This window comes from Ovis canadensis, chromosome 25, assembly GCF_042477335.2.
Source record: "Ovis canadensis isolate MfBH-ARS-UI-01 breed Bighorn chromosome 25, ARS-UI_OviCan_v2, whole genome shotgun sequence".
In the NCBI taxonomy this organism is placed as follows: Eukaryota; Metazoa; Chordata; class Mammalia; order Artiodactyla; family Bovidae; genus Ovis; species Ovis canadensis.
The window spans coordinates 22,519,927-22,546,491 of record NC_091269.1 but is presented as its reverse complement, the minus strand read 5'-3'; the positions used below and the strand labels follow the sequence as shown (position 1 = coordinate 22,546,491).

General features: G+C 45.3%; 1 protein-coding gene across 8 annotated transcripts in view; it reads right to left on the bottom strand.

Moving 5' to 3' along the window:
- Nucleotides 1–26,565, bottom strand: part of DISC1 (DISC1 scaffold protein) — a 488,958-nt gene that overhangs the window by 84,203 nt on the left and 378,190 nt on the right. For 6 of the 8 annotated variants that reach the window (XR_011253159.1, XM_069572613.1, XM_069572615.1 and 3 more), the window contains one exon: nt 11,266–11,326. Coding sequence is in view for 7 of the 8 variants with exons in the window: in XM_069572613.1 (XP_069428714.1) it covers nt 11,266–11,326 (61 nt within the window). In the remaining variant the exon portion in view is untranslated. Of the gene's footprint in view, nt 1–11,265; nt 11,327–20,043; nt 20,476–26,565 lie in introns of those variants that run through there. The other 2 variants (XM_069572618.1, XM_069572616.1) reach the window with 2 other exon arrangements.

Sequence of the window (26,565 nt, the reverse complement as noted above, 5' to 3'; positions counted from 1 at the left end):
AAGGCTCCTGAATTCCTGCCTGACGTTACCAACAGCTCCACATTGAAATTCCCTCTCTCATGCTGTTTGTAATCCTGCCCTTTCTGTCCGCACGCCTCTGCCTCTTTCATCTTCTTTGTATCATCTGAGAGCTGGTTCTCCTCTTACAGAATTAACTCCTTTTTTCCTCTGCGGATGTGAAGACAAAGAGGGCTGCTGCATAGCATGGTCATATACTGAATGTGGCCTTGGACTCAGTATTGGAAAATAAGTGAACACTAATTCAGCACTGTCTCTGACTGTTTTTTATTATGCAGGCACTCATCAGTGAGAAAATGACAAACGCACTCACACATTGGATAAACTGTACGCAGGTACCACTATACACTGAAGCTCCAATACCCTGGCCACCTGATGCGAAGAGCAGACTCATTGGAAAAGACCCTGATGCGGGGAAAGATTAAACGTAAAAGAAGAAGAGGGCGGCAGGGGATGAGATGGTTAGATAGCATCACAGACTCAATGGGCATGAATTTGAGCAAACTCCAGGAGATAGTGAAAGACAGGGAAGCCTGGCGTGCTGCAGTCCATGGGGTTGCAAAGAGTCAGACACGACTGAGCAGCTGAAGAACAACCACCACCACCACTATACACATACAAAGCATGTTCAAAGACAAAACCCAAATGAGTGAAATGAAAAAGTGAAACAGAAATGCTAACGTGTTCTCCCCACATCCTACGGGACCGTCTCACACACAGCTGTCTAGGAAACAAGTGTTCTAGAGACCCCATCCTCAGCCCTAATTCCCATCTTCCTGAGACGGTGGGTACCTGGTCATCAACACTTGCTTTTAGCCTTGACTGATGGGCTCCTGGAGCCTTGGGTGAGGGGACAGACTTTAAACCCTGAGGTGCACGTGGACAGTGCTGCTCCCCGTCCAGATGGCACGCCCTGTGGGCAGAGAAATGATGCCTTAGTCTCCTGATGTCCTCCACATGGTACACTGTGTTGGCTTAGAACCCAGGACAGCTTTGCCCACAAAGGACTGGGCTGAAGGCAGAGCTGTCCAGACAGACAAGCTAGGAAGGTGGTGGGGTCCAGGCTGAACCCACTACGGAGCTCCTCTCTCTGCTAGCCACCAGGCAGAGTGAATTCCGAGCTACCGCTTCCCTGTAGGCTGAATATATTGAAATTGCAAGATAAACAAAGTAAACATTAATTTTAAAAAAAGAACCAAACCACCTTTGGAAAAATATATCAGTCTCTAAGTAAATTTCAGGTTAAGATCAAGGAGTGTTTGATTGTCCCTCTCATGCTAAGAAGGCCTATAAAAAAAAGTATCTAATTACTGCCATATTAAAAACAGACTTTAATGATTTTTCTGCTTTCTTCTCTGATTGTGAAAGTATGATGCATATTCAAAAAAAAAAAAAACTACTTGAGAAACACAGAAGAGTACAAGGAAACAACCTATAATCCACTAAACTGCACCTATACTTTGTGGCAGTTTTTAACATCTAACTTCGGGGAAAAAATGTAGAAAAAAGAGAAATTTTACTATCAGGCATGTATACAAGAGATTCCACAATTCTAAGCGGAGCCTTAGGGTGGAGGGCTTGGTGCCCATGAGCCACAGAGGTGAGCTGACCATTGGACAATGATAAATTACTTCCATACATGTTTAGATACAAGATAAAATTGGCAGAAATATCAATAACCTCAGATACACAGACGACACCACCCTTATGGCAGAAAGCGAAGAAGAACTAAAGAGCTTCTTGATGAAAGTGAAAGAGGAGAGTGAAAAAGATGGCTTAAAACTCAACATTCAAAAAACAAAGATCATGGCATCTGGTCCCATCACTTCATGGCAAATAGATGGGGAAACAATAAAAACAGTGACAGACTTTATTTTCTTGGGTTCCAAAATCACTGTAGATGGTGACTGCAGCCATGAAATTAAAAGACATTTGCTCCTTGGAGGGAAAGGTATGACCAACCTAGACAGCATATTCAAAAGCAAAGACATTACTTTGCCAACAAAGGTCCATCTAGTCAAAGCTATTGTTTTTCCAGTGGTCATGTATGGATGTGAGAGTTGGACTGTGAAGAAAGCTGAGCACTGAAGAATTGATGCTTTTGAACTGTGTTGTTGGAGAAGACTCTTGATAGCCCCTTGGACTGCAAGGAGATCAAACCAGTCAATCCTAAAGGGAATCAGTCCTGAATATTCATTGGAAGGACTGATGCCGAAGCTGAAGCTCCAATACTTTGGCCACCTGATGCGAAGAACTGACTCACTGGAAAAGACCCTGATGCTGGGAAAGATTGAAGACTGGGAAAGGAGAAGGGGAGGACAGAGGATGAGATGGTTGGATGGCATCATCGACTCGATGGACATGAGTTTGAGCAAGCTCCGGAAGTTGGTGATGGACAGGGAAGCCTGGCGTGCTGTGGTGCATGGGGTCACAAAGAGTTGGACACGACTGAGTGACTGAACTGAACTGAAAACATATAATCAATGAAAACGAAACTCATCTACAAGACCTCTGAATATTCCTTTTGCCTCTGTGAGAAAGACGGTTAAGAGAGAATATATAATATTTGAGAAAACACATACCACATCTTCTATATACAATAGAATATTACTCAGCCATTAAAAAAGAATGAAATTTGGCCATCTGCAACATGTATGGACTATGCCGGGGGGAGGTTGGGTTGGTATTATGCTTAGTGAAATAGGTCAGATGGAAAAGGACAAATTCTGTATGCTTTCACTTTTATGTGGAATCTAAAAAATAAAACAAATGAACAAATGGAACCCTCAAATAATAACAACTAAGAAAATAGAAATTCAAGCAAGATTCAGCTGTAAGTGAACGTGATTGAAGCCAAAATATCATGCTTAATTACTATCATACCTCTGTAAACCCAAGGAGTAAAAGAAGTGGAGAAGACTCGTTAAGAGTAGATTTTTTCCTTTTCTATTTCATCTCACTAAGATTTTATGGCAAGACAAATGGATTTCTGGAGCATTGCATCTTCTTAAGCTGCCTTGATTTTTTGAATTGAATAGCTGAAAATAACATTTTAAGATACAGTAGCTATTTATCTATCCACTCTTGCATTCTTAATTTTATTGAATATTTACCCCATGCCAAACAGCATGCCAGCCATTTGGAACACAAAGCAAGCTTGGCCTGGAACCCATTCATTCTCAAGGAGCTCACAGTCCAAGAGAATAAAACAGAAGTCAATGCAACAGATTGCTATAAGTGACTCCCACTGTGGGGACCTAGAAGGAGGCAAGAGGAGGCCAGAGAGGCTCTGGAGAGAAGGGGTACTGTGCTGAGTCTGGGGGTGAGGGTGCACCCAGGGGCTGGCATGGGGAGGACTCCCCAAAAAATGCTGCTGGGGGTGAACTGGGGAACTGAGCACAGGCTCCTCTGGAGCACTGAGCACCCAGTGAGGGTGGGGATCACAGTGACAAGGTGGACAGCAGGCTGAAGGCCCCTCATGGGGAGCCCTGGGGGCCTGGATGGGGATTATGGGCTTTATGCTGGATGCGAAAGAGCCTGGAAGGATTGTAAGCAGAGCAGTGACAAAGTCACTCTGGCTGCCGAGGCAGAGTGTACTAAACAGGAAGGTGGGGGGACAGGAGGAGGGAGGTATTACATGCTTTAATGAGCAGCAGCAGTGGGAGCAGACGGGAAATCCCAGAGGGAGTGGGTCTGTGAAATGACCACGACTCTGTAACTGACAGCAGCCACCCTCCTGGTTCCCTGGCTGTAGAGAAGGGGGAGGTGGGACACCTCTGAAACAGGTGGGGAAAATACACAAATCCCATCTCCTGTATAGAACAGGTGAAGAAGGCTGAGCGCCAAAGAATTGATGCTTTTGAACTGTGGTGTTGGAGAAGACTCTTGAGAGTCCCTGGGACTGCAAGGAGATCCAACCAGTCCACTCTGAAGGAGATCAGCCCTGGGATTTCTTTGGAAGGAATGATGCTAAGGCTGAAACTCCAGTACTTAGGCCACCTCATGCGAAGAGCTGACTCACTGGAAAAGACTGATGCTGGGAGGGATTGAGGGCAGGAGGAGAAGGGGACGACAGAGGATGAGATGGCTGGATGGCATCACTGACTCGATGGACGTGAGTCTGAGTGAACTCCAGGAGATGATGATGGACAGGGAGGCCTGGCATGCTGCGATTCATGGGGTTGCAAAGAGTCGGACACGACTGAGTGACTGAACTGAACTGAACTGAGCAGCAACATACATGCACCCAACTTGGAACTCAGATTTTTTTGTCATCAGTTCCTTTTCTTCTTGAGAACAGGTGTATTTGCCAGAGGTTTGTTGTTTCTCTGCCTTTCAGTGATAGAGAAATAATAAGCCAGATTCTCCCCAGCCTCCATGTCACTCCAAATCATAAGGTTTGATATAAAAGAAAGAATATCACCTGCTTCTTATCCATGAATTTTCACTCAGTGTCATGTTACTAAAAAGGAATTTTCCAAATAAACATAATAACTATGAAATGTTTTTCAAATGCAAGACTGTATGTTTGTGTAATGTGTATATAAACACACATATGTGTATATATCCCTGGAGGAGGAAATGGCAACCCACTCCAATATTGTTGCCTGAAAAATCCCATGGACAGAGGAGCCTGGCAAGCTACAGTCCATGGGCTTGCAAAGAGTTGGACGGGACGGAGAACCCACGTTATTTTCATGTATGTTACATGAAATAAAGAGTTTATGGGTGTAATTTACAAATAATGATTTTACTATTGACCTATTTACAATTATACTTGATGGAATAGATATCCTAAGCATATAAAATAACATAGTTGAGATAATTTTATGTGCATCAAATATCTGGCAGCGTTAACACTGATAGCAAATAAAATCAGTTTTAAAAATCAGATTTTTTTTCACAGAACTAGAACAAATAATTTCAAGATTTGTATGGAAACACAAAAAACCTCGAATAGCCAAAGCAATCTTGAGAAAGAAGATTGGAACTGGAGGAATCAACCTGCCTGACTTCAGGCTCTACTACAAAGCCACAGTCATCAAGACAGTATGGTACTGGCACCAAGACAGAAATATAGATCTATGGAACAAATAGAAAGCCCAGAGATAAATCCACACACATATGGACACCTTATCTTTGACAAAGGAGGCAAGAATAGACAATGGAGTAAAGACAATCTCTTTAACAAGTGGTGCTGGGAAAACTGGTCAACCACTTGTAAAAGAATGAAACTAGATCACTTTCTAACACCACACACAAAAATAAACTCAAAATGGATTAAAGATCTAAACGTAAGACCAGAAACTATAAAACTCCTAGAGGAGAACACAGGCAAAACACTCTCCAACATAAATCACAGCAGGATCCTCTATGACCCACCTCCCAGAATGCTGGAAATAAAAGCAAAAATAAACAAATGGGATCTAATTAAAATTAAAAGCTTCTGCACAACAAAGGGAACTATAAGCAAGGTGAAAAGACAGCCTTCGGAATGGGAGAAAACAATAGCAGATGAAGCAACTGACAAACATCTAATCTCAAAAATATACAAGCAACTTATGCAGCTCAAGTTCAGAAAAATAAACGACCCAATCAAAAAATGGGCCAAAGAACTAAATAGGCATTTCTCCAAAGAAGACATACAGATGGCTAACAAACACATGAAAAGATGCTCAACATCACTCATTATCAGAGAAATGCAAATAAAGACCACAATGAGGTACCATTTCACACCAGTCAGAATGGCTGCGATCCAAAAGTCTACAAGCAATAAATGCTGGAGAGGGTGTGGAGAAAAGGGAACCCTCCTACACTGTTGGTGGGAATGCAAACTAGTACAGCCAGTATGGAGAACAGTGTGGAGATTCCTTAAAAAATTGCAAATAGAACTACCTTATGACCCAGCAATCCCACTGCTGGGCATACTCACTGAGAAAACCAGAACTGAAAGAGACATGTGTACCCCAATGTGCATCGCAGCACTGTTTATAATGGCCATGACATGGAAACAACCTAGATGTCCATCAGCAGATGAATGGATAAGAAAGCTGTGGTACATATACGCAATGGAGTATTACTCAGCCAGTGAAAAGAATACATTTGAATCAGTTCTAATGAGATGGATGAAACTGGAGCCGATTATACAGAGTGAAGTAAGCCAGAAAGAAAAACACCAATTCAGTATACTAACACATATATATGGAATTTAGAAAGATGGTAACCATACCCTGTATGTGAGACAGGAAAAGAGACACAGATGTATAGAACAGACTTTTGGACTCTGAGGGAGAGGGAGAGGGTGGGATGATTGGGGAGAATGGCATTGAAACATGTATACTATCATGTAAGAAACGAAGTGCCAGTCTATGTTCGATACAGGATACAGGATGCTTGGGGCTGGTGCATGGGGATGATCCAGAGAGATGATACAGGGTGGGAGGTGGGAGGGGGGTTCATGATTGGGAACTCATGTACACCTGTGGTGGATTCATGTCAATATATGGCAAAACCAATACAGTATTGTAAAGTAAAATAAGGTAAAAATAAAAATAAAAAAATAAAAAATAAAGAAAATACAGAAACTTTTAAGAAAAAATAAAATTGACTATACTCTCATCAAGAAATAATACAATTATATTCAAAAAAATCAGATTTTTTAAAACCTTCTTAATGTTTTTACAAATATTCAAATTTAGAGGGAAATTCCATTTTTTATATAACTCAGATTATCAATAGGCAAATTATTTGTTTACTATATACTGTTGTTGCTGTTATGCTGTTAAGTCACTTCAGTCGTGTCCGACTCTGTGCGACCGCATAGATGGCAGCCCACCAGGCTTCCCCATCCCTGGGATTCTCCAGGCAAGAACACTGGAGTGGGTTGCCATTTCCTTCTCCAATGTGTGAAAGTGAAAAGTGAAAGTGAAGTTGCTCTGTCGTGTTCAACTCGTAGCGACCCCATGGGCTGCAGCCTACCAGGCTCCTCTGTCCATCGGATTTTTTAGGCAAGAGTACTGGAGTGGCTCGCCACTGCCTTCTCAATTACTATATACTAGAAACCCCTATTTAATATTTGCTCACTTTTTGTTCTGTACTGTGAGGAGATCCCTTTGGGCTGCTGACAGCATCCATTATTTCCTAATTTCTGATTCATTTGACTTTCTTGATAGGGAGAGGAACATTGAACCCACCCCAGTCTGTCTCAGTACCTGAGTGTCCAGGTCTCAACAAAGATGTTGTTGTCATTTAGGTGTGGCTCCAAAAGCATGACTGTGGTGGTTTAGTCGCCAAGTTGTATCCAACTCTTGCAACCCTATAGACTGTAGCCAGCCAGGTTCGTTTGTCCATGGGATTCTCCAGGCAAGAACACTGGAGTGGGTTGCCATTTCCTTCTCCAGGGAACCTTCCTGACTCGGAGATCAAATCCAGGTCTCCTGCACTGCAGGCAGATTCTTTACCAACTGAGCCACCAGGGAAACCCTGAAATCACGACTGGCCAGATCCAAATCTCGCGGTGACACTGATGGTAAAGCATGTCCTCAACAACTTTCGTCGGGAAATGAGCAGTTCATTCATTTATCAGCACTGTCCTTCTAAACCCCTGAATGTTCAAGAGACACTACAAACACTGCAAATCAATAACCAAGATTTTCATCGGCATCTATCACCTTGCTTTTGTCAACATCTTGCAATGTTAACTGAGCAGCCACCATGATGCAAACCATATCAAGGGCTAAAAACTGCTTTTGTGCTTTAAAACATTGATTCTCTTAGAAAGAACTGGCTGTAGCAGGATTGTGCAACTATCACTCATCAAGTCCGGTAGGGAGGGCGGTTCTGTGTTAGGAGGGAGAGGCCAACCATGACCACACTTCCATGGCCCCCAGGCTGGCCTCCTGCTTTGAGGCAGCAATAATTTGCCAGGATGCCCCTGGGGGCGTACCAGTTCCCAGCCTCTCTCTGCTCCTTTGTCCACTGCTCAGAGATCACAGACCCCACTGCCTTTTCTCCTGTCTCCTCGTGTGTTTCCACCACGACAGTTCAAACAAATGTGGGCCAGACCTCCTCAAAACTTGAAACAGTCATGGAGAGAGCCCTCAGGAAGTAGGCTAGAAGGTAGCCAGCCACCACCCTGGTCCCTGGAAACGGCTGACGGATCCCAAGTCACAAACGTCCGTCCGTCGTGAATTCACAAGGCTGAAGAGGTGACAGATAGGACACCGCGGTGTCTACAGATTGGCAGCATTCGCTCATTCGTCTGTTCAGTTATCCGCTCAGCAGATATTGTTTGGCACTCTAAACTGTTCCGACCTATCAAATCACTGAGGATACATGCAGAACAAGACACGTAATCTTCCATACCTGACATTAAGCACTTTGAAAATGAGACTAATTCAGTGCAAGCACATGGCTTGGTCCGGGGGAGTCATGGAGGGCTTCAAAGAGAAGATGTCTACAACGTGAAAGATGAACAAGGCTTATACAGATGGAGGGCTGGTGGGGTGGAGATAAGAGAGCCCCCCTGGAGCATATGCCAAAGAGGAGGTGAGAGTTCTCATGTCCACACATGGGCTGGTGCGTCATGGGGAAGCAGACTGGCCAGTCTCAGGCCGTAGCATCTGACCACTGCAGATGACTCCAGATCACTAGATATTTGGTTGAACCATAAGAAATTGTCATTTTCTAGGTCAAAATGGTCTAATATCAGTAATTTCACATGGTTCAGCCTAATTCTTCCCTGAACAAGGTCCCTTGACCATTTTCCATTCTGAATTATGTTCTCTCTAGAAAAACACCACAGTGGCATTAAGAAACAAGAGAATCAGCAGGCATGCAGTAGGGTGGTGACCAGTGATGATGGCTGATACTAAGCGACCTCCCACAGAGGCCACACGGAAGAATGGCAGGAGCCATGGGTGGGACATTTAACCTTTATCCTTAGGAGGAAGGGGATACATAAGGACCAGATCTGTATTTTAACATGCTCCCTCAAGATCGGCTGGAGAATGGGGTAGAAAGGGCAACAATGGATTCAGAAAACATGTAAAAAGTAGCTGTGAGAGTCATTCAGGGAGACCCACACTGGCGTGGTGAATGCAGGCAGGCAAGAGGATCCTACAGGGGCTGACGTGGCAGGACTGCGGACTGACTCCAAGGGGGAGAGGAGGGAAGGGGTAGTGAATGGAGGCCCTGGTTCCGCACAGGTGTTAGGTGGGACGGCCCGAGCAGCTGGGCGAGGGGCCGTTCCCTGACTGCATACGCAGCAGAGGGGCCCGGCTTGGAGGGGAAAAGATGCAGGCTGTGCATGACTGTTCAGCCAGTTTGACGATTAAGGCAAGGAAGGCCGGAAAGTAGCAAGAGGCGAAGGGAACGGACGTTTGTTGGCAGTTGACCATAAGAGAGCTTTATATTCAGTGAACAATAAAATGCACACTCCCAACCATCAGTTTTATAGATAAAGAAACTGAAGGTAGGTGAATGCTTCCCTGAGGTCAGGCAATTGGTAAGTGATAGAGCTGCAATTTAAAGGGGTGCTTTGCAGCATTGTTGCAACAGCCAGGACATGGAAGCAACCCAGATGCCCATCAGCAGATGAATGGATGAGGATGTGGCATGTACGTGTGATGGAATATCACTCAGTCATGAAGAGAGACGAATTTGAATCGGCTGCAGTGAGGTGCATGAACCTGGACCCTGTTATAGAGAATGAAGTAAGTCAGGAAAGCAAATATAGTATATTAACACATACACATGGAATCTAGAAAGACAGTCCTGATGAACCTATTTGCAGAAGAGGAATTGAGGTGCAGATATACAGAATGCACGTGTGGATACAGCAGGGGAAGGAGAGGACAGGGCACGTTGAGAGAGTAGAACCAACATGTATGTACTAGCGTGTGTGCAACAGATAGGTAGCGGGAAACTGCTAAAAAACAGGAAGGTGAGGTTGGCGTTCTGTGATGATCAAGGGGGTGGTATGGGGGGAGGGAGACTCAAGAAGGAGAGAATACGTATACTTATGACTGATTCACGGTGTTGTATGGCAGAAAGCAATCATCCTCCAATAAAAAAACAATAAAGGGGCACCCTCTAGCTATACCCACATCTTACAATCCCAACCTACCGTCCAGTCACCGAACGGAACACTTGGGGTGTGTGTGTGTTGTTTATGGCTAAAACATGATAACTAGAGTTAAGACCAAAAGGGATGTGCAGAAACCTTCCCCAGCAGAACACGTGGGAGAGCAAGTGCCAGGCAGGGCAGCACACCTGAGCCAGGTGAGCACCCTACTTTCTAAGGCGGAGAGACCTCGCCTCAGAGGATGCCTCTCACCTGCACACGCTCTCACCCCAGGCACACTACTGACTACCTTTGTCATAGTTCCTCCCCACCTCTAGGGCTGGAAGAACCTGCTTTCCACGCATTAGAATCCACCCTGCAGAGCAGAGCTCAGCAAGGCAGCTCCTCTTAACATCTTAAGGGAGAAGCAGTATTTTAGCCGACGGCATTACCCTGGCAGACAAAGGTTTAAGGCATAGCCTATTTAAAGAGTTATTTAACAATTTCCAAAATAGTAGCAAAACATTTTCCATAAAGCTAAATGAGTCCCAGGGAAGAAAGCACATATTACATTTTTGTATGTGTTTCCTTAATTAGGAACAGAGCCTGGTGGCTGGGGTTTATTTTCATTAGTACATATCCATAAACTCCAGAAACATCTTGACGTGCCGCAGCATCCCTAATGTTTCTCAAATCTGAATGCCTAATTGGGTTAAGAAAAAAAGGCACAAGAATTTTCACGCTGGTTTTGATTCAAGATTCAAAACAGAACCTAAGATGGGCATTTTTCTATGGTTCCAAAACACATATAAGCCAGGTCAGCATCCATAACACCCACTTCAGACATTTAAAAGAACAGGAAGACAGACCGAGGCATACATTCTGAATTTGACATACCAAGGAAGATTCTTCTTCTTCTTCTGAAACATGAAAACTCTCTTGTGATCTCCCTCAGACACTTTTCAACCTCTTAATCTACTTACATTTTATAAAAAGAAAAAAGTGCTAGGAGATGTTTGTATGACACCTGATTCTTCTGTTACAGGGTTCAAAGAACTCCTTTCTGTGTGTGTTTTACTTTGCTAATTTATGACGAACTGGCTAGCCTTTTTCGTTGCCTTCACTAAATTCTGTTATAATGAAGGATCCAGAGGCACCACTGAGGAAGAAATCACCCTCCTTACCTGTGCAGCTTCTCCTCAAGCATTTCCATGTACTTCATAGTATAGACCTTCACACTGGTTTCTGCAAAACAAGAATCCAGAATGAACGCAACTGGAGTCAAAGATTGAACAAAACCCAGAACCGCTCAACTAAAAGCCAAAACCCAAAGGGTCGCAGTCAAGGTGCCAGTGATAACATCCTATGTTTGGAAAACACCCAGAGCCATTGGAGGGGCTGTCTGGATGGATGCGCTGGAAAGGCTCTGAGGCCCCCAGGTGCCGCAGGAGCTGGAGTCAGGAGAAAAGGCGTGATGCCTTTCACCACGAGCTCTCAAAGGCAGCTCTTCACATGTCTGGCGTGGATCCCATTGTACTCTGTGCCCCTCCCACTGCGCACTTGGTAGCCAAGTGCTTGGTTGCAGAGTTTGGGAAAGAGCATAAGAGCGAGAACATCCCATCTCAGGGATGAATCAGAGAACTTCACCGGTGGTAGCTGAAGATTGCAGACCCTTTCATTGAAACTCAAATAGAAATCTGATCCAGCCAATAAGTTGGCATTAACTGCTCAGCTCCCAAGCTGTGAGGTCAGCTTCTCCTAGAGATAAACTCAGTGCCTCATTACACCAAATGCTGAAGGAATACATGACTCTTAAAGCTTCCCTGGTGCTCACACAGTAAAGAATCTGCCTGCAAGGCAGGAGCCCCAGGTCTAATCCTTAGGTGAGGAAGATCCCCTGGAGAAGGAAATGGCAACCCACTCCAGTATTCTTGTCTAGGAAATCCCATGGATGGAGGAGCCTGGTGGGCTACAGTCCATGGGGTCACAAAGAGTCAGACACCACCGAGAAACTACCACCCACACAAAGCTCAAAGGGCCAAAGAAGCACTTTACCAATGTAAAGGAGATATGGTGCAGTGGGGGGAAGCTCTGATACAGACTGAGGTACAGGGGCTTTACTGGAAACCGGAAAAAGTACCTTAAAATTCCTCATCAAGAAACCAAATATTTAGATGGGAATACAACAAAAGTTCTGGTTCATTAGTTGCTAACAGCTAATGGCTAAAACAGAAACACACAGAGCGAAATATATGTTGTTTAAGTTGGCCTCTTATTTTATTGACCTGTGCTGCCCCAACCTACAAGTTCAGTCAGTTCAGTTCAGTCAGTCAGTTATGTCTGACCCTTTGCGACCCCATGGATTGCAGCATGCCAGGCCTCCCTGTCCATCACCAACTCCCAGAGTTTAATCAAACTCATGTCCATTGAGTCCGTGATGCCATCCAACCATCTCATCCTCTGTCATCCCCTTCTCCTCCTGCCTTCAATCTTTCCCAGCATCAGGGTCTTTTCCAGTGAGTCAGTTCTTCCCATCAGGTGGCCAAAGCATTGGAGTTTCAGCTTCAACATCAGTCCTTCCAATGAATACTCAGGACTGATTTCCTTTAGAATGGACTGGTTGGATCTCCTTGCAGTCCAAGGGACTCTCAAGAGTCTTCTCCAACACCACAGTTCAAAAGCACAATTCTTTGGTGCTCAGCTTTTTCAGTAGTCCAACTCTCATATCCATACATGACCACTGGAAAAATTTTAGCCTTGACTAGAAGGACCTTTGTTGGCAAAGTAATGTCTCTGCTTTTTAATATGCTATCTAGGTTGATCATAACTTTTCTTCCAAGGAGTAAGTGTCTTTTAATTTTAATGGCTACAGTCACCATCTGCAGTGATTTTGAAGCCCCCCAAAATAAAGTCTATCACTGTTTCTACTGTTTCCCCACCTATTTGCCATGAAATGATGGAGCTGGATGCCATGATCTTAGTCTTCTGAATGCTGAGCTTTATGTCAACTTTTTCACTCTCCTCTCTCATTTTCATCAAGAGGCTCTTTAGTTCTCCTTTGCTTTCTGCCATGAGGGTGGTGTCATCCACATATCTGAGGTTATTGATATTTCTCCTGGCAATCTTGATTCCAGCTTGTGCTTCTTCCAGCCCAGCATTTCTCATGATGTACTCTGCATATAAGTTAAATAAGCAGGGTGACAATATACAGTCTTGATGTACTCCTTTCTCTATTTGGAACCAGTCTGTGGTTCCATGTCCAGTTCTAACTGTTGCTTCCTGACCTGCATACAGATTTCTCAAGAGGCAGGTCAGGTGGTCTGGTATTCCCATCTCTTTCAGAATTTCCCACAGTTTGTGGTGATCCACACAAAGGCTTTGGCATAGTCAATAAAGCAGAAATAGATGTTTTTCTGGAACTCTCTTGCTTTTTTGATAATCCAATGGATGTTGGCAATTTGATCTCTGGTTCCCTTGCCTTTTCTAAATCCAGCTTGAGCATCTGGAAGTTCATGGTTCACATATTGCTGAAGCCTGGCTTAAAGAATTTTGAGAATTACTTTACTGGCATGTGAGATGAGTATAACTGTGTGGTAGTTTGAGCTTTCTTTGGCATTGCCTTTCTTTGGGATTGGAATGAAAACTGACCGTTTCCAGTCCTGTGGCCACTGCTGACATATTTGTCAAATTTGCTGGCATATTGAGTGCAGCACTTTCACAGCATCATCTTTCAGGATTTGAAAGAGCTCAACTGGAATTCCATCACCTCCACTAGCTGTTCATAGTGATGCTTCCTAAGGCCCACTTGACTCCACATTCCAGGACGTCTGGCTCTAGGTGAGTGATCATATCATCGTGATTATCTGGGTCATGAAGATCTTTTTTGTACAGTTCTTCTGTGTATTCTTGCCACCTCTTCTTAATATCTTCTGCTTCTGTTAGGTCCACATCATTTCTGTCCTTTATTGAGCCCATCTCTGCATGAAATGTTCCCTTGGTATCTCTAGCTTTCTTGAAGAGATCTTTAGTCTTCCCCATTCTATTATTTTCCTCTATTTCTTTGCACTGATAAATGGCTGTCTGAGGAGGCCTTACAAATAGCTGTGAAAAGAAGAGAAGAGAAAAGCAAAGGAGAAAAGGAAAGATACACCTGTTTGAATGCAGAGTTCCAAAGAATAGCAAGGAGAGATAAGAAAGCCTTCCTCAATGATCATAGAAAGAAATAGAATATTTCTTTCCTCAAAGAAATAGAAGAAAACCTACAAGTTAAGTTGTGCTAAATTTTTCTCCAAATAAATTAGTTAAATATTTGTTTTCAGTTTCTACTACGTATCAGCTTGTGTGCCAACCTGGGGATTCGGTCGTGGTGATGCGGTTCCTCAGAGCAGAGATCTCACCGGTTCATTGGGAATAAGTGCCTATTCAGAATATTCCAACCAGAAATTCTCTGTTTCACATCCTATATGTGTTTATGTGCCACACACTGTTCTAAGCCCTGAGTATAAAGCAGTGAACAGGATCAGTAAAGATGCCCGGGTCTTTCATTCTAGAGGGTAATAATCAGTATATAACATTCCATAGACGACTAGGGGGTGGTCAGTATTACAAAGCAAGAGAAGGAGATCGGAGTGCGGCTACAAGATGGTCAGGGTAGTCCCTGCTGAGAAGCTGACATTTGAATAAAAGCATGAAGATGGTGGGGGGAGTACATGAGTGGGCAAAGTGGGGAGGGAAAAGCCGCAGAGGGCCAGCGGAGTCTGCCTGAGTGCCCCAGCCACACGTGGCTTGAGCAGAAGGTTTCCCAGGGCGAAGCAATGCAGACAGAGAAAGAGCCCAGGTCCAGTCACAGGCTACTGCGGCAGACTCTACTTCCAAACACAGCCACAGCGATTTTTCTGGCCCCCACATGCTTCTAGAGCTTGGCCACTCTCCACTAAGGAAGGAAAATCTATTTCCTTTCCCTTGACTCGAACAGGCTAAGACTGTTCCCACCGTTGAGTGTGACAGGAAGGATGCTATTTAGCTTCTGAGATTAGGGGCCCAGTCCAAGTTTCTCCTCCTCCTAGGAACCCAACCACCATGCTGTGAGGAAGACCAAGCCACACAGAAAAGCCATGCAGAATTGTTCAGGCTGAAAGCCAGGCAAAGATCTCAGCCTACAGCCTGCATCACTCACCAGATGTGTGAATGAGTGAGCTTCCAGATATTTGGGTCTTTCAGTCTGGGGAAGCAACCTAGACTTCATGGAACAGAGACAAACCATCTCCATTGCTCCCTGTCTAAATTCCTCACTCACAGAATTTGTGCATGTAAGACATAGTTGGTAGTAAATTGGGGCAAAATTTGTTCCACAGCTCTAGTAACTGGAAAGCGCATGTCAGGATTTGGGGTCTTCTGAGAGAAATGGCAAAGCACTGCAAAAGAATGGCAATAAATTGGCTCCTGGTTGCTGTGCCAAGAACAGATCGTGGCAGCAGGTGAGAGAATCAGAGCAACACAGGGAGGTCAGCTGATGGGAACTGAGACCAGGGCATCGGCAGGAGATGGTGCTAAGGGGCAGACTTTAGGTATACTTTAGAGACAATGGGAGTTCTTGATGGACTGGATTTGCATGTGTGAAAAACCGACTTGTCAAGAATGACTATAGTACAAGATTTTTGCCCTGAGCTCCTGAAATAAAAACAGGGTTAGCATCAACCAAGATGGGAAGATCTCAGGTGAAACCAATCTGCAGAGACAAGCAAGAGTTAAGTTTGGATTGAAATTTGCTAAGAAAGTAGAACTTAAGTGTTTTCATCAAAGGAAAAAAAAAGGTAAATATGCAAGGTGATGGATGTGTTAATTAACTTGATGAGGGGAAATTCTTGCACAATGCATATCACATACCACATTCTACACTTTAAATATCTCATGTTGTCAATTATACCTCAGTAAAGCTGGAAAAAATCAAAGCAATTGAAAAACTTTAAAAAAAAAGAGTTCAAGTTTAGATATGATAAATTTAGGTTTATTAGATATCCAGCTGGGCTGTCAAGTATGAAGTTGGATTATGAGCCTTGGAGAAGGTCTAAACTACAGATGGACACTTGGAAGACCCTGGCAACTGAAGCAAGGAGGAGAGATGTCATCACACTGGGATTAAGAGTAACTTAAGAAGACCCTGATGATTCCATATAACTATGATTATACTGTGATAGCACCTTTTATCCAAGGGACAAAAATTCATAGCACCTCCCTTGAGGACAAGAAAGCCATATTCTCCAGTTCAAAATAATCCAGAGGTACACCCTATAAATGATTTTGCTAAGAAATCAGACAGTAAATACTTGAGTCATCTCACCACTTGAAGCTCTAGTTAGTGACCTGCTGGACCCACAGGAACATCTTGTCCACTTGCCCTGAGGCTGCCGTCTGCAGAGGATGTTGTGTTGATTGCTTTTGCTGGATCCTGACTCATCACCCAGGCCCGCCTTGCTCACTCATTCCTGGGTTGACTCACCACCTTCCAGAGAGGCCCAGATTGCAGATGGGGAGTTTAGGTTTTTAACTTCCTAACAGATGCCTGCAGACACACTGACTGGGAACAGAGCTCATTTTCTCTTCTCTCTCCCTCTTCCTCCTTCCTTTCCCTAGCATCTTAGAGCAGGGACACAGAGAACAGTAATGGCGGTGAGACAAGGTCCCAAGAACCAAAGACGATGCTGAAACAGGAAGGAAGGGAGCAGGGCACTTCTGAAAGAATGATACAGCCCAAGCACACAGCATAAGCCAGTTACAATCAAATGGGCCTGCACTGTCTCTGGAGTGTGTTTTTTCTCTGGATAAATCCACTTCTCACCTATCACGTTGTCTGTCACTGAATGCTTCTGTGATGAGACATAAAGAATCTGAGCTTCATTAGATCCTGAAACCGGGTCTGTGATCTCAGAAGACCCTGGGTTAAGACTGGGTTTGAATCCTGCCACATGGGTTCAAGTCCCAACCTGAGGCAAATGGTTTCAGCACCAAGGGAAGCTGAGTACCAAAGGGAAAAGGAGACCAGGGGTCACCAGGCATCCTGATGGGGAAGAGACAGGAATACTTCCTCCTCCTCACATGCTAAGGGAATCTGAGATCCAGAATCAGGCCAAAACATCAGAATGAAATCGTTTTAGGAATCCAATTAAACAAGAACCAATTGATCATTAAACACAGAACATCTGCAAAAACATTTATCAGAGTGCATGGCACAAACACAAAGCAATGTTACAGGAATGGAATTTGGGTCCTGCTTCATGCAATACACTAGCCTGCTGCGGCTGCTGCTGCTGCTGCTGCTGCTGCTAAGTCCCTTCAGTTGTGTCTGACTCTGTGCGACCCCACAGACAGCCTCCTACCAGGCTCCTCTGTCCCTGGGATTTTCCAGGCAAGAGTACTGGAGTGGGGTGCCATTACTTTCTCCAAACACACTAGCCTAGGCACTGTTTACGCATAAAAGAGACATGGCCTCGAGGGCCAGAGAGCAAGGTGGAGTCAGATACTAACATTGACAACACCCTGGGGGGCATAGCAACATTTTCTGTAAATCTTCATCATAACTGATGATCCAAAAATATCCCTACGAGTCTAATGGAAAAAAAACAAAACAAAAAAACAAGCTACCAGCAATATCCTTTTCAGGATAAGATAGGAGAATGTCAAGTGGAAAAAGGTCTAACTGAGTCTCATTGTATTAGATCCTTTGTGTAGCAGAAGGACAGGAGGAGTCATCATGGGAAATGAGTAACACCTGCCATGAGATTGAAGGAAGCAGTGGTTCCGAAGAGCTTCAGCCCCAGCACCCCAGTTAATAAGGACAGCGTCGTGAGATAAGTACCATATGACCTCAAAGTTGAAAGTGGAAGCAAAGGGACCTCATCAGTTTAGCGTCAATCACAAATTTTCTCTAACATTACCCATTTTATTGACATTTTCTAAAATAACATAAGTTACATGTGAGATAGGACCTCAATTTATAAAAATAAATCATCAGATTTCAAAGATCATTATTCAAGGACAAATTTAGATAAGATGAACTCTCATTAGTGAAATCTTCCAGAAGGAAGATGTGAAAGACAGAGGAGGAATCTTAGAATTCTGAGAAACTTCTGACCATCTGAAGTGCCATTCTTCCGCATGAGTTAATGGAAGCACTTCCGTTTACTTGGGTGATTAAACCACACACGGAGATGAAATAGTGAAGTGGCACCAACCAAAATCCAGGGAGGGAGCAACAGGAAGAAACGGACGTGCAGTTGGACTGAAGCGACTTAGCAGCAGCAGCAGCCCTTATCATCCTCATTTTGCACGCAGAGAACGAAGGGACCCAAGTCACACAGCTAGTGAAGGACAGTTCCAGAGCCCACTGTTACAAATCACAAGCTCAGTTTCAAACAACACAATGGGAGTAAGGAAATGCACACGGAATAAACGCGTGTGAAATTTCTGCTGCCAACAAAGCGACGGCGTTCAAACATATTAAATTCAGGAGAGGCCAAAGACTGCTGTAAAAAGTCAGAGTTACAAAGAGCACTAGCAATCACAAAACACAGCCATCAAAAGATGGAAACCTAATTGTACATCAACTGTGGGGAAGAAGACTACTAATATATCAGAGTAAAATACATTACCATTGTATTACCACTGTGTGTCTTTTACATATATATATCACATATATACACTTAGTATATATACATGTATATATGATATATATGCATGTGTGTACATTATATATACATATATATATTTATATAGTATAGGCCAAGGAGTAAGACAAAGTAGTTATTGGTGGTGTCCAACTTTTGCAACCCCATGGACTGTAGCCCTCCAGGCTCCTCTGTCCACAGGATTTCTCAGGCAAGAACACTGGAGTGAGTAGCCATTCCCTTCTCCAGGGGATCATCCCAACCTGGGGTCTGAACCTGGATCTCCATTGCAGATGGATTCTTTACCAACTGAGCCACAAGGGAAGCCCTCAAAGTAGTTTGCAATGAGAAAATGATTAATGAATGATCACTTAATTTTCCAAGTCTTATATTCAGCTTGAGTCACTCCTCCCACAATGTCATATTCATGCGGTTTTACAAGAAGATTTTATTTGCCTCTATAGATAATTTTTACTGCATTTTTCTGCCATCACTGCGTGTGGTAGTCATTTACACAGAACTCTCAAGAGAGAGATCCCAAGTTAAATAGGATATAATTCTTGCTAGACTTCAGACTGGTCTATCAGTTTTCAGAACTGGAGTATCATAATATGATTCAGCTGTCCATGAAGAGTAAAAGCTGTGCTGATGCGCACATCCTCTAGGGTTGGAACCAAAGAAACATCATCACTAATTTAGCAATGGGCTCACTTCTCATCAGCAGGACATCATTCAGTGTGCTGCTGTTAATTTTCTCTGATGTTGATACCGGATTTCCAGAGAGAAGAAAAGTGATCAGATACGGGTCCTACCAAATTAACAGATGCTAACAAAGAGCAGGCCTCTCTTTGGGGTTCCATCTGACTCTCATTCTTCTATCCATCTAACATTTCTGAAATGCCCACTGCGTGCCAGGTTGTATCCACTGCGGCTACAGAACTGAATGTGGCGCTGCTCTCAGCCTAGAGAAAATCAGGTTTGGAGATAAAGACAGACAAACAGATAGCTAATAAAAGCAACAAATTTGGTCCAGTGATAGAAAGGTAAAGCATCTGTCACTCGGGGAGCACCGTGGAAGGAGATTCAGCCCAGGCGGAAGGGGTAAACATGACTCCGGGTGGAAGCGACTGAGTAGAGATCTTAAAGGCTTTTCCACACTGGCTGAAGCCGGAGGAGGCGAGCATAATCCAAACCATCAGGTGCACATAAAATAAGATTTGTGTTTTAGAGTATCAGGCATTTAATGCCAGATCACCTTATCTTCCCAATAATTTCTGAATCACTTTTCCCTGAGCTTACAGCTAGGTCACGCAGTGCAGCGCACGAGCTGGCGACAGGAGATAGGCAGGTCCGAAGGTCCGAAAGCACAGGCTCTGAGCCTCCATCGCCTGTCTTGGCCACTCCCAGAAGTGGATGTAAGGATTAGCTGCTTCATCCAGATTTTCTCCTTTGGGCGATATGAGTCAAGCTATTATGGTAACTTCAAAGGCAGGCAGAGAGTGGGAAAGCCTTTTCAGGACTGGAGCATCATAATATGATTCAGTTGTCCGTGAAGAAAGTAAAAGCAGTTATTCTGAGCTGTGTTGATGTGTATGTTTCCGCCTCCACAGTCCAGCGCGGTGTGATGCCCCAGGAGAAGCCCTGTCACCCTTGAACCCAGAGCGCATCTCAGGGACTTAGTCCGGATACTCATGTCAGTAGAAACTGTGACTGCTTAGATGGGAAGAGAGCCTGGGCAGGAGGAAAGGGGAGAGAATGAGTAGGGAAGCTCCCCCAGGTTTAAAAACAGTTAACTATACAGCAAACACTCACTCTACATAACAGATAAAGCCCCGGTTCCAATTTCACCTGCTGTGCTTGTCACCAGTTAATTGGGTATCATCTGATACAGTAATTCTCACTTTCCCTGTTCAGACTTGCTCCTACATGCAATCTCTCCGTGCCCTTGAAGCACACGGCCTAATAAATCAGCACCACTCAGTGACAAAAAGAAAACCAAGCACTCCCGGTATGAAAAGCAAGACAGAAAAATGCGATCGCTGTCAGTTCTGCCCACGTTAGCCACCCCCACTCACATACCCGACAATCAAGCCCTCCCACCGACTCCCTAGCTCTCCCTGCTGACAGAAGGGCTTGGGTTTGCTTTCGTCCTTCCTAGTGCATATCCTTGGAAGAGCTGTGGTCTGACATCCATTGACAATATTGTGTAAGTTGCTTAAAAAGTCTATTTACTAGTTTTGCCTGGGACTGTCCATTCGAGACTCTACACTCCAGTCTGATTCTTTCTCCTTTCTTCCCTCAAACACGGCACACACCCCACTGACACCCACAGGATTTAGTTTTCTTCATTCTTTTCTAAAGGCAGACAAGGAATAGAATCGGGGACTTTGTTTTTAAAGTGCAACACTGTATTCTTAAACAATGAGTGTTAAAAAACTTTAAGCCCAAATCCACACCTGATCTTAATTTTATTTTTTTATTTTATACTGGAACATAGTTGATTTAAAACATTGTGTTCATTTCAGGTATGCAGCCAAGTGATTCAGTTATACGTGCTAAGTCACTTCAGTTTATGAACTGTAGCCCGCTAGGCTCCTCTGTCCAAGAACACTGGAGTGGGATGCCGTGCCCTCCTCCAGGGGATCTTCCTGACCCAGGGATCAAACCCACATCTCCTGTGGTTCCTGCATTGTAGGCAGATTCTTTACTGCTGAGCCAACAGGGAAGCCCGATTCAGTTTATATATATATTCTTTCTCAGATTCTTTTCCCATTTAGGTTACAGAATATTGAGTCAAATTTCCTGTGTCATACAGTAGGTCCTTGCTGGTTATCTATTTTATATATAATAGTGTGTGTATATGTTAATCCCAGACTCCCAATCTATTACCTTGATCTTCTTAAGCTAAGGAGAGTGAGCTCACACTAGATGCTGGTGTGGGGCTTTACTTTTGTGCGTTATTGCCTTTAATTTTCACAGTAACTCTCTAAATCCCTTATGAGGGTAAGGAGCCTGACCTGAAGAAAATTCATTTAAACATAAATAAAAATAATTTGTTCGACCTAATTCCAGAGTCTACTTTTTTCAAATACGCAATACTGCTGCTCATTTATTATGGAACATAACTTATGAACCTCACTGAAGGACTTCTGTATTTCACAGAAAGTATTTACTTTTCCCTCTAGAGCTGAGGCTTAACATCTATTAAAGGTTTGAAACTGGACTCTCTCTATTTGACCACAGAAGGATTGTAGGATTGAGGGTCTGTCTGAGCTATAGCCCTTGGAAAAGAGACCCCAGCATGCTGGCTGGAAAACTCAGAACATGGCGAGGAAATCCAGGGCAAGGATTGGCCCATGTGAAGCTGATGGAGGTACTCCGCTGCACCGTCTTGGGAAGTAACTTGCACCCAGATTTTGGCAGTGTGGTGATAGGGAGGGGGAGGGCAAGATTTTAACATCAACCCCTGTGCTTACAGCCCCATGGAGTATCACACCCATGACCACCTCCTCGGGGAGAGGGTCTCCCTGCACCACACCTTTCTTTTTGAGCTCGAATAATCATCAAGCTTCCCTGGTGGCTCAGATGGCAAAGAATCCACCTGCAATGCAGGAGACCCTGGATCGGGAAGACCCCCAGGAGGAGGAAATGGCAACACGCTCCAGTAGTCTTGCCTGGAGAATGCCATGGACAGAGGAGCCTGGTGGGCTACAGTCCATGGAGTCTCAAAGAGCTGGACACAGCTGAGTGACTAACACTTTCATCACTAACGCTTTCATCAGCTTCATCATCAGCCTAGCCCCCTGCCAGCAGGTCCTAGCCCCCACCACTCTCTCAGCAGAGTCTGCCCTCCAGTGAGGGGCCATCAGGCTCCTACGCCAGTGTTTCCAAACCGTGTTAAGTGAAGAGGCCCTTGCCTCCCCCGGCTCACGCTGAAGAATGAGGGCTGCAGCCACGGTGGCCAGCTTTAGTCATGGCAGGCAGGTGGAGGGAACACTCAGAGAGAGGTCAGCAGAGGAGGGAGGGAGTCCTCACAGCTCCCGCGGCCCCACCCCTTGCCCCGCAGCCTCCAGGGGACCGATCTGGGACTCTCCTGCTGTTCCCTTGGCCTGGAATACCCTCCCCAAATGTTTCTGCTCTCTTGCCCTGCAGCCCCTCTTCCCACGTGCTCTCTCCCTCTCTGGGGTCCTGCAGTCCTTTACAACCAGCCTAGAGACACTGAGGTCACTTTGGGCATTCCCAGCTCTCTGCCAGAGCCATGGATGCTATGTCCTTTGAACCCTTAGAGCCCAGTACAGTCCTGGGCTCAGAAAAGGTGCCTAGCACCTCATGCCCCTCCCCCCAGGGGCAATGCTGTGCTGGTCACAGGGGAAGCCACCGTGAGGAAGACACATGAATAGTCTCAAGGAACAGGCAGCCTGATAAAAACAGAAGTCAGAACAGATTCTCAGGATGCTGAGCAACTGAGGTCATCGAACAGGGAATTACTGGAGGGTGGTGCATGCGGGTGCTCGTCCGTGGGGTGGAGACACAGAGCTGGACATGCGCACCCTGTGCGTGTGTTAGGGGTGGAATCTCAGAGCCAGCCGAGAGCCCACTTCTTCTGTAAAAGGCTTGAGAAAATAAGGCAGTGGAAAAACCCTACAGTTTTCCAAAGTGCATGTATTAATAGAAGATTAAAAAAGAAATGAAAGTGTTAGTCGCTCAGTCATGTCCCACTCTTTGTGACCCCATGGACTGTAGCTTCTCTGTCCGTGGGGTTCTCCCGCAAGGATACTGGAGTGGGTTGCCATGCCCTCCTCCAGGGGATCTTCCCGACCCAGGGATCAACCCTGCATCTCCTGTGTCTCCTGCACTGGCAGGCAGGTTCTTTCCCAGTGCCACCTAGGAAGCCTGACTGGAGGGTGGAGGACACACAAATGCAGCCCAGCCTGAGAAGGAGAGAGGGGGCCATGCAGGCTACTGAACACAGAATACAGAATCCTGGAGCTGAGAAGGCCGTGAGCACAGGGCACGCTTCAGTCTCTCGTACAAAGCAAAACATATGAAAGAAGACACAGGCTTGTGACAGGAGTGAAATAAAGAGGGATGATTTCAAAGCCCGCATCTTAGGCACTAATCCATCCACAGGGCCACCCGCACCACAGACCACTGGCATCCCGCTCATCTCTGCTCCAGGTGCTGGCCTGCCAGGTACCCAAACAGTGCAAACCCACCCTTTCATGTGGGCCACACAGATGTTCCCAACCTCTTACAGGCTGTGTGTGTGTGTTAAGTCAGTCATGTCTGACTCTTTGCAACCCTATGAACTGTAGCCTGCCAGGCTCCTCTGTCCATGGGATTCTCCAGGCAAGAATACTGGAGTGGGTCACCATGCGCTTTTCCAGGGGATCTTCCCCACCCAGGGATCTAACCCACATCTCTTATGCCTCCTGCATTGGCAGGAGGGTTCTTAACCACTAGCACCACCTGGGAAGCTCTTACAGGCTGTGACAAAGTCCACAAGTGAACTGGCTTTTTATTTCCTACAGGCCAGACAGGGACCAGCACTACACGAGGTGGGAAGCCCGAGGTTCTGGGCGAGGAGTGTGCCTGTCCAATCAGAGCATGTCACTCACCTCCCAGGCACGAGCACAGCCTACTCAGCCCCGGGGTCCAGCTCACAGTACCCCACCTCTCCTCACGAGATCAGACACCTCAGCAAGACACCCCTGAGAAGACCAGATGGAAACTCCAAGTCATGGTGGAATGCAATGATTATCCTGGTACATCTTCTATTAATACACGCACTTTGGAAAAACATTACAGTGTTTTCATTGCCTTATTTTCTTAAGCCTTTTACAGAAGAAGTGGGTTTTCAGTTGGCTCTTAAGTTCCACCCTGAACACACACACAGGGTACCCACATCCAGGTTCGTGCATCAAAACCAAGCAGCCCCACGACCAGTCCACACCTGCTGGGCACTTCTTGTTTATGGACCAAATCTTGTCAGAAGCCCAACGCCAAACCAACATGCCTGTCCTTTCCTTCAATGCTCAGATGATGCATGGGTGATAAAACAAATAGGTTTACAAAATTAACAGGAAAAATATGAATCTTTGCATATCTGCTTCATCAGGACAAACACAAGCCAGGTGTGGAGGGACCGAGCATTATAATAATAATTATAATAATAAATGACATAATATATTATATTCCTGTAATATAAAATCTTATAGGAAACCAGCCTGGATGGAATCCCTTGCTTCTGCCCTGAAGCAACTCATCCTCCCAAGTTCTTGATTCCAAGATTGCATTACAACGAGTACAAGACGGCCCTGTGCCCACAGTATGCCCAGAGTCCAGAGGAAACCCCCTCTCCTTCCAGAAGGGGGCTCAGGCCACGCAGAGGAGTGGCCAGAGCTAGGACATGCAAGCTGGCTCTCCAACACCCGTATGGGAGGTGCTTGTGGTGACAGATGATGGAGACGGGCAAGGATGGGGAGGCCAGGGGCTGTGGCCAGCTCTCTCCCTCACCTCTACTTTCCAGCACAGAATCCACGGGGTCCAAGAATTCTAAATCCCTGGTCTCCTACCCGTTAAAGAGCTACATTTGTCGAGGGCATCAACCATGTTTTTTATTTTCTTTACTTGGGGATGCTTTGCCCTTGGGGTCTTCCTGACCCTAGCAGGTCTGCCCCTCCCATGTGCACGTGTGTGTGCTTGCCATGTCCATCTCTTTGCGAGCCCATGGACTGAAGCCCTCCAGGCTCTTCTGTTCATGGAATTTTCCAGGCAAGAATACTGGAGCAGGTTGCCATTTCCTTCTTCCAGGGATCTTTCCAACCCAGGGATCAAAACCACACCTCTCCTAGCTTGTCCCCTAGCCATTAAAGAGTTATATTTGTCAGGTCTATTAATCACATTTTCTACTTTCTTTATTTTAGGATGCTTTGACATCTGGTTCTTCCTGGTTCTGGAAGAACTGCCCCTTCCAGGGCTGGCCAGTTCCTAGAGAGGGAAAATACCTTACCTGAGGGCAGGCCTTTCACAGCAAAGCAACCAACCGCCTCACAGCCTGCACCCAACAACCTCCTCTGTAGGCTCTCCACACCCCACACCAACCCTGATCACCCAGGGCCAGGTACCAGACAGAAAGGGACAGCCCCTACACTCCAGAGCCTTGAATTAATTCAGACTGGCCCGTCCTGCTCTACTGACCCTGCCTCACCTGTTCCTCCCCCCACAACCCTCAGTAAAGCCCCCTTGCCCAAGTTTCCCCTTTCTCTGCCTCCTCCTACCACCCCGGTGCATCTCCTGGGACTCTGCATAGCTTGACTGTCCCTCCTCTTGGGAGCCGTGAGTAACAAACTCTCTTTTCAATGGCAGTCATCTGAGTTACTGGCCCCACCACACGTGAGTAATAACAAAACCTACATTTTAAAGCTCAGTTTAAGACAACAGGACAAGCTGCATTTAGCCACTGACTAGACTGATTCACAACTTTAAATATCCACATCTACAGTCTGTGCGCTGTATCTCTGCCCCCAGCCTCGTGCGTATTACTGATGAGCCTGTTCTCACCAACATTTGCAGTTAATTCTATAATGGACAAGGGGGAAGAAAGAGACAGGCCTTATCAGCTAGGAACACGACATTGTGAAAGAGCTGGATTTCAGCCTTATCAAGACAGCCGACAGGGAACATAATCCTTGATCTATCAGAGCCCAGCAAGAACGTGTTATGAGACATCCAGCTGGGACCTTCCCGGAGGCAGCATCTGGGACGCAGGAAGGCAGTGCTGGGGGTTCGGCACAGGGGCAGAGAGCTGGGGGCTGGGAA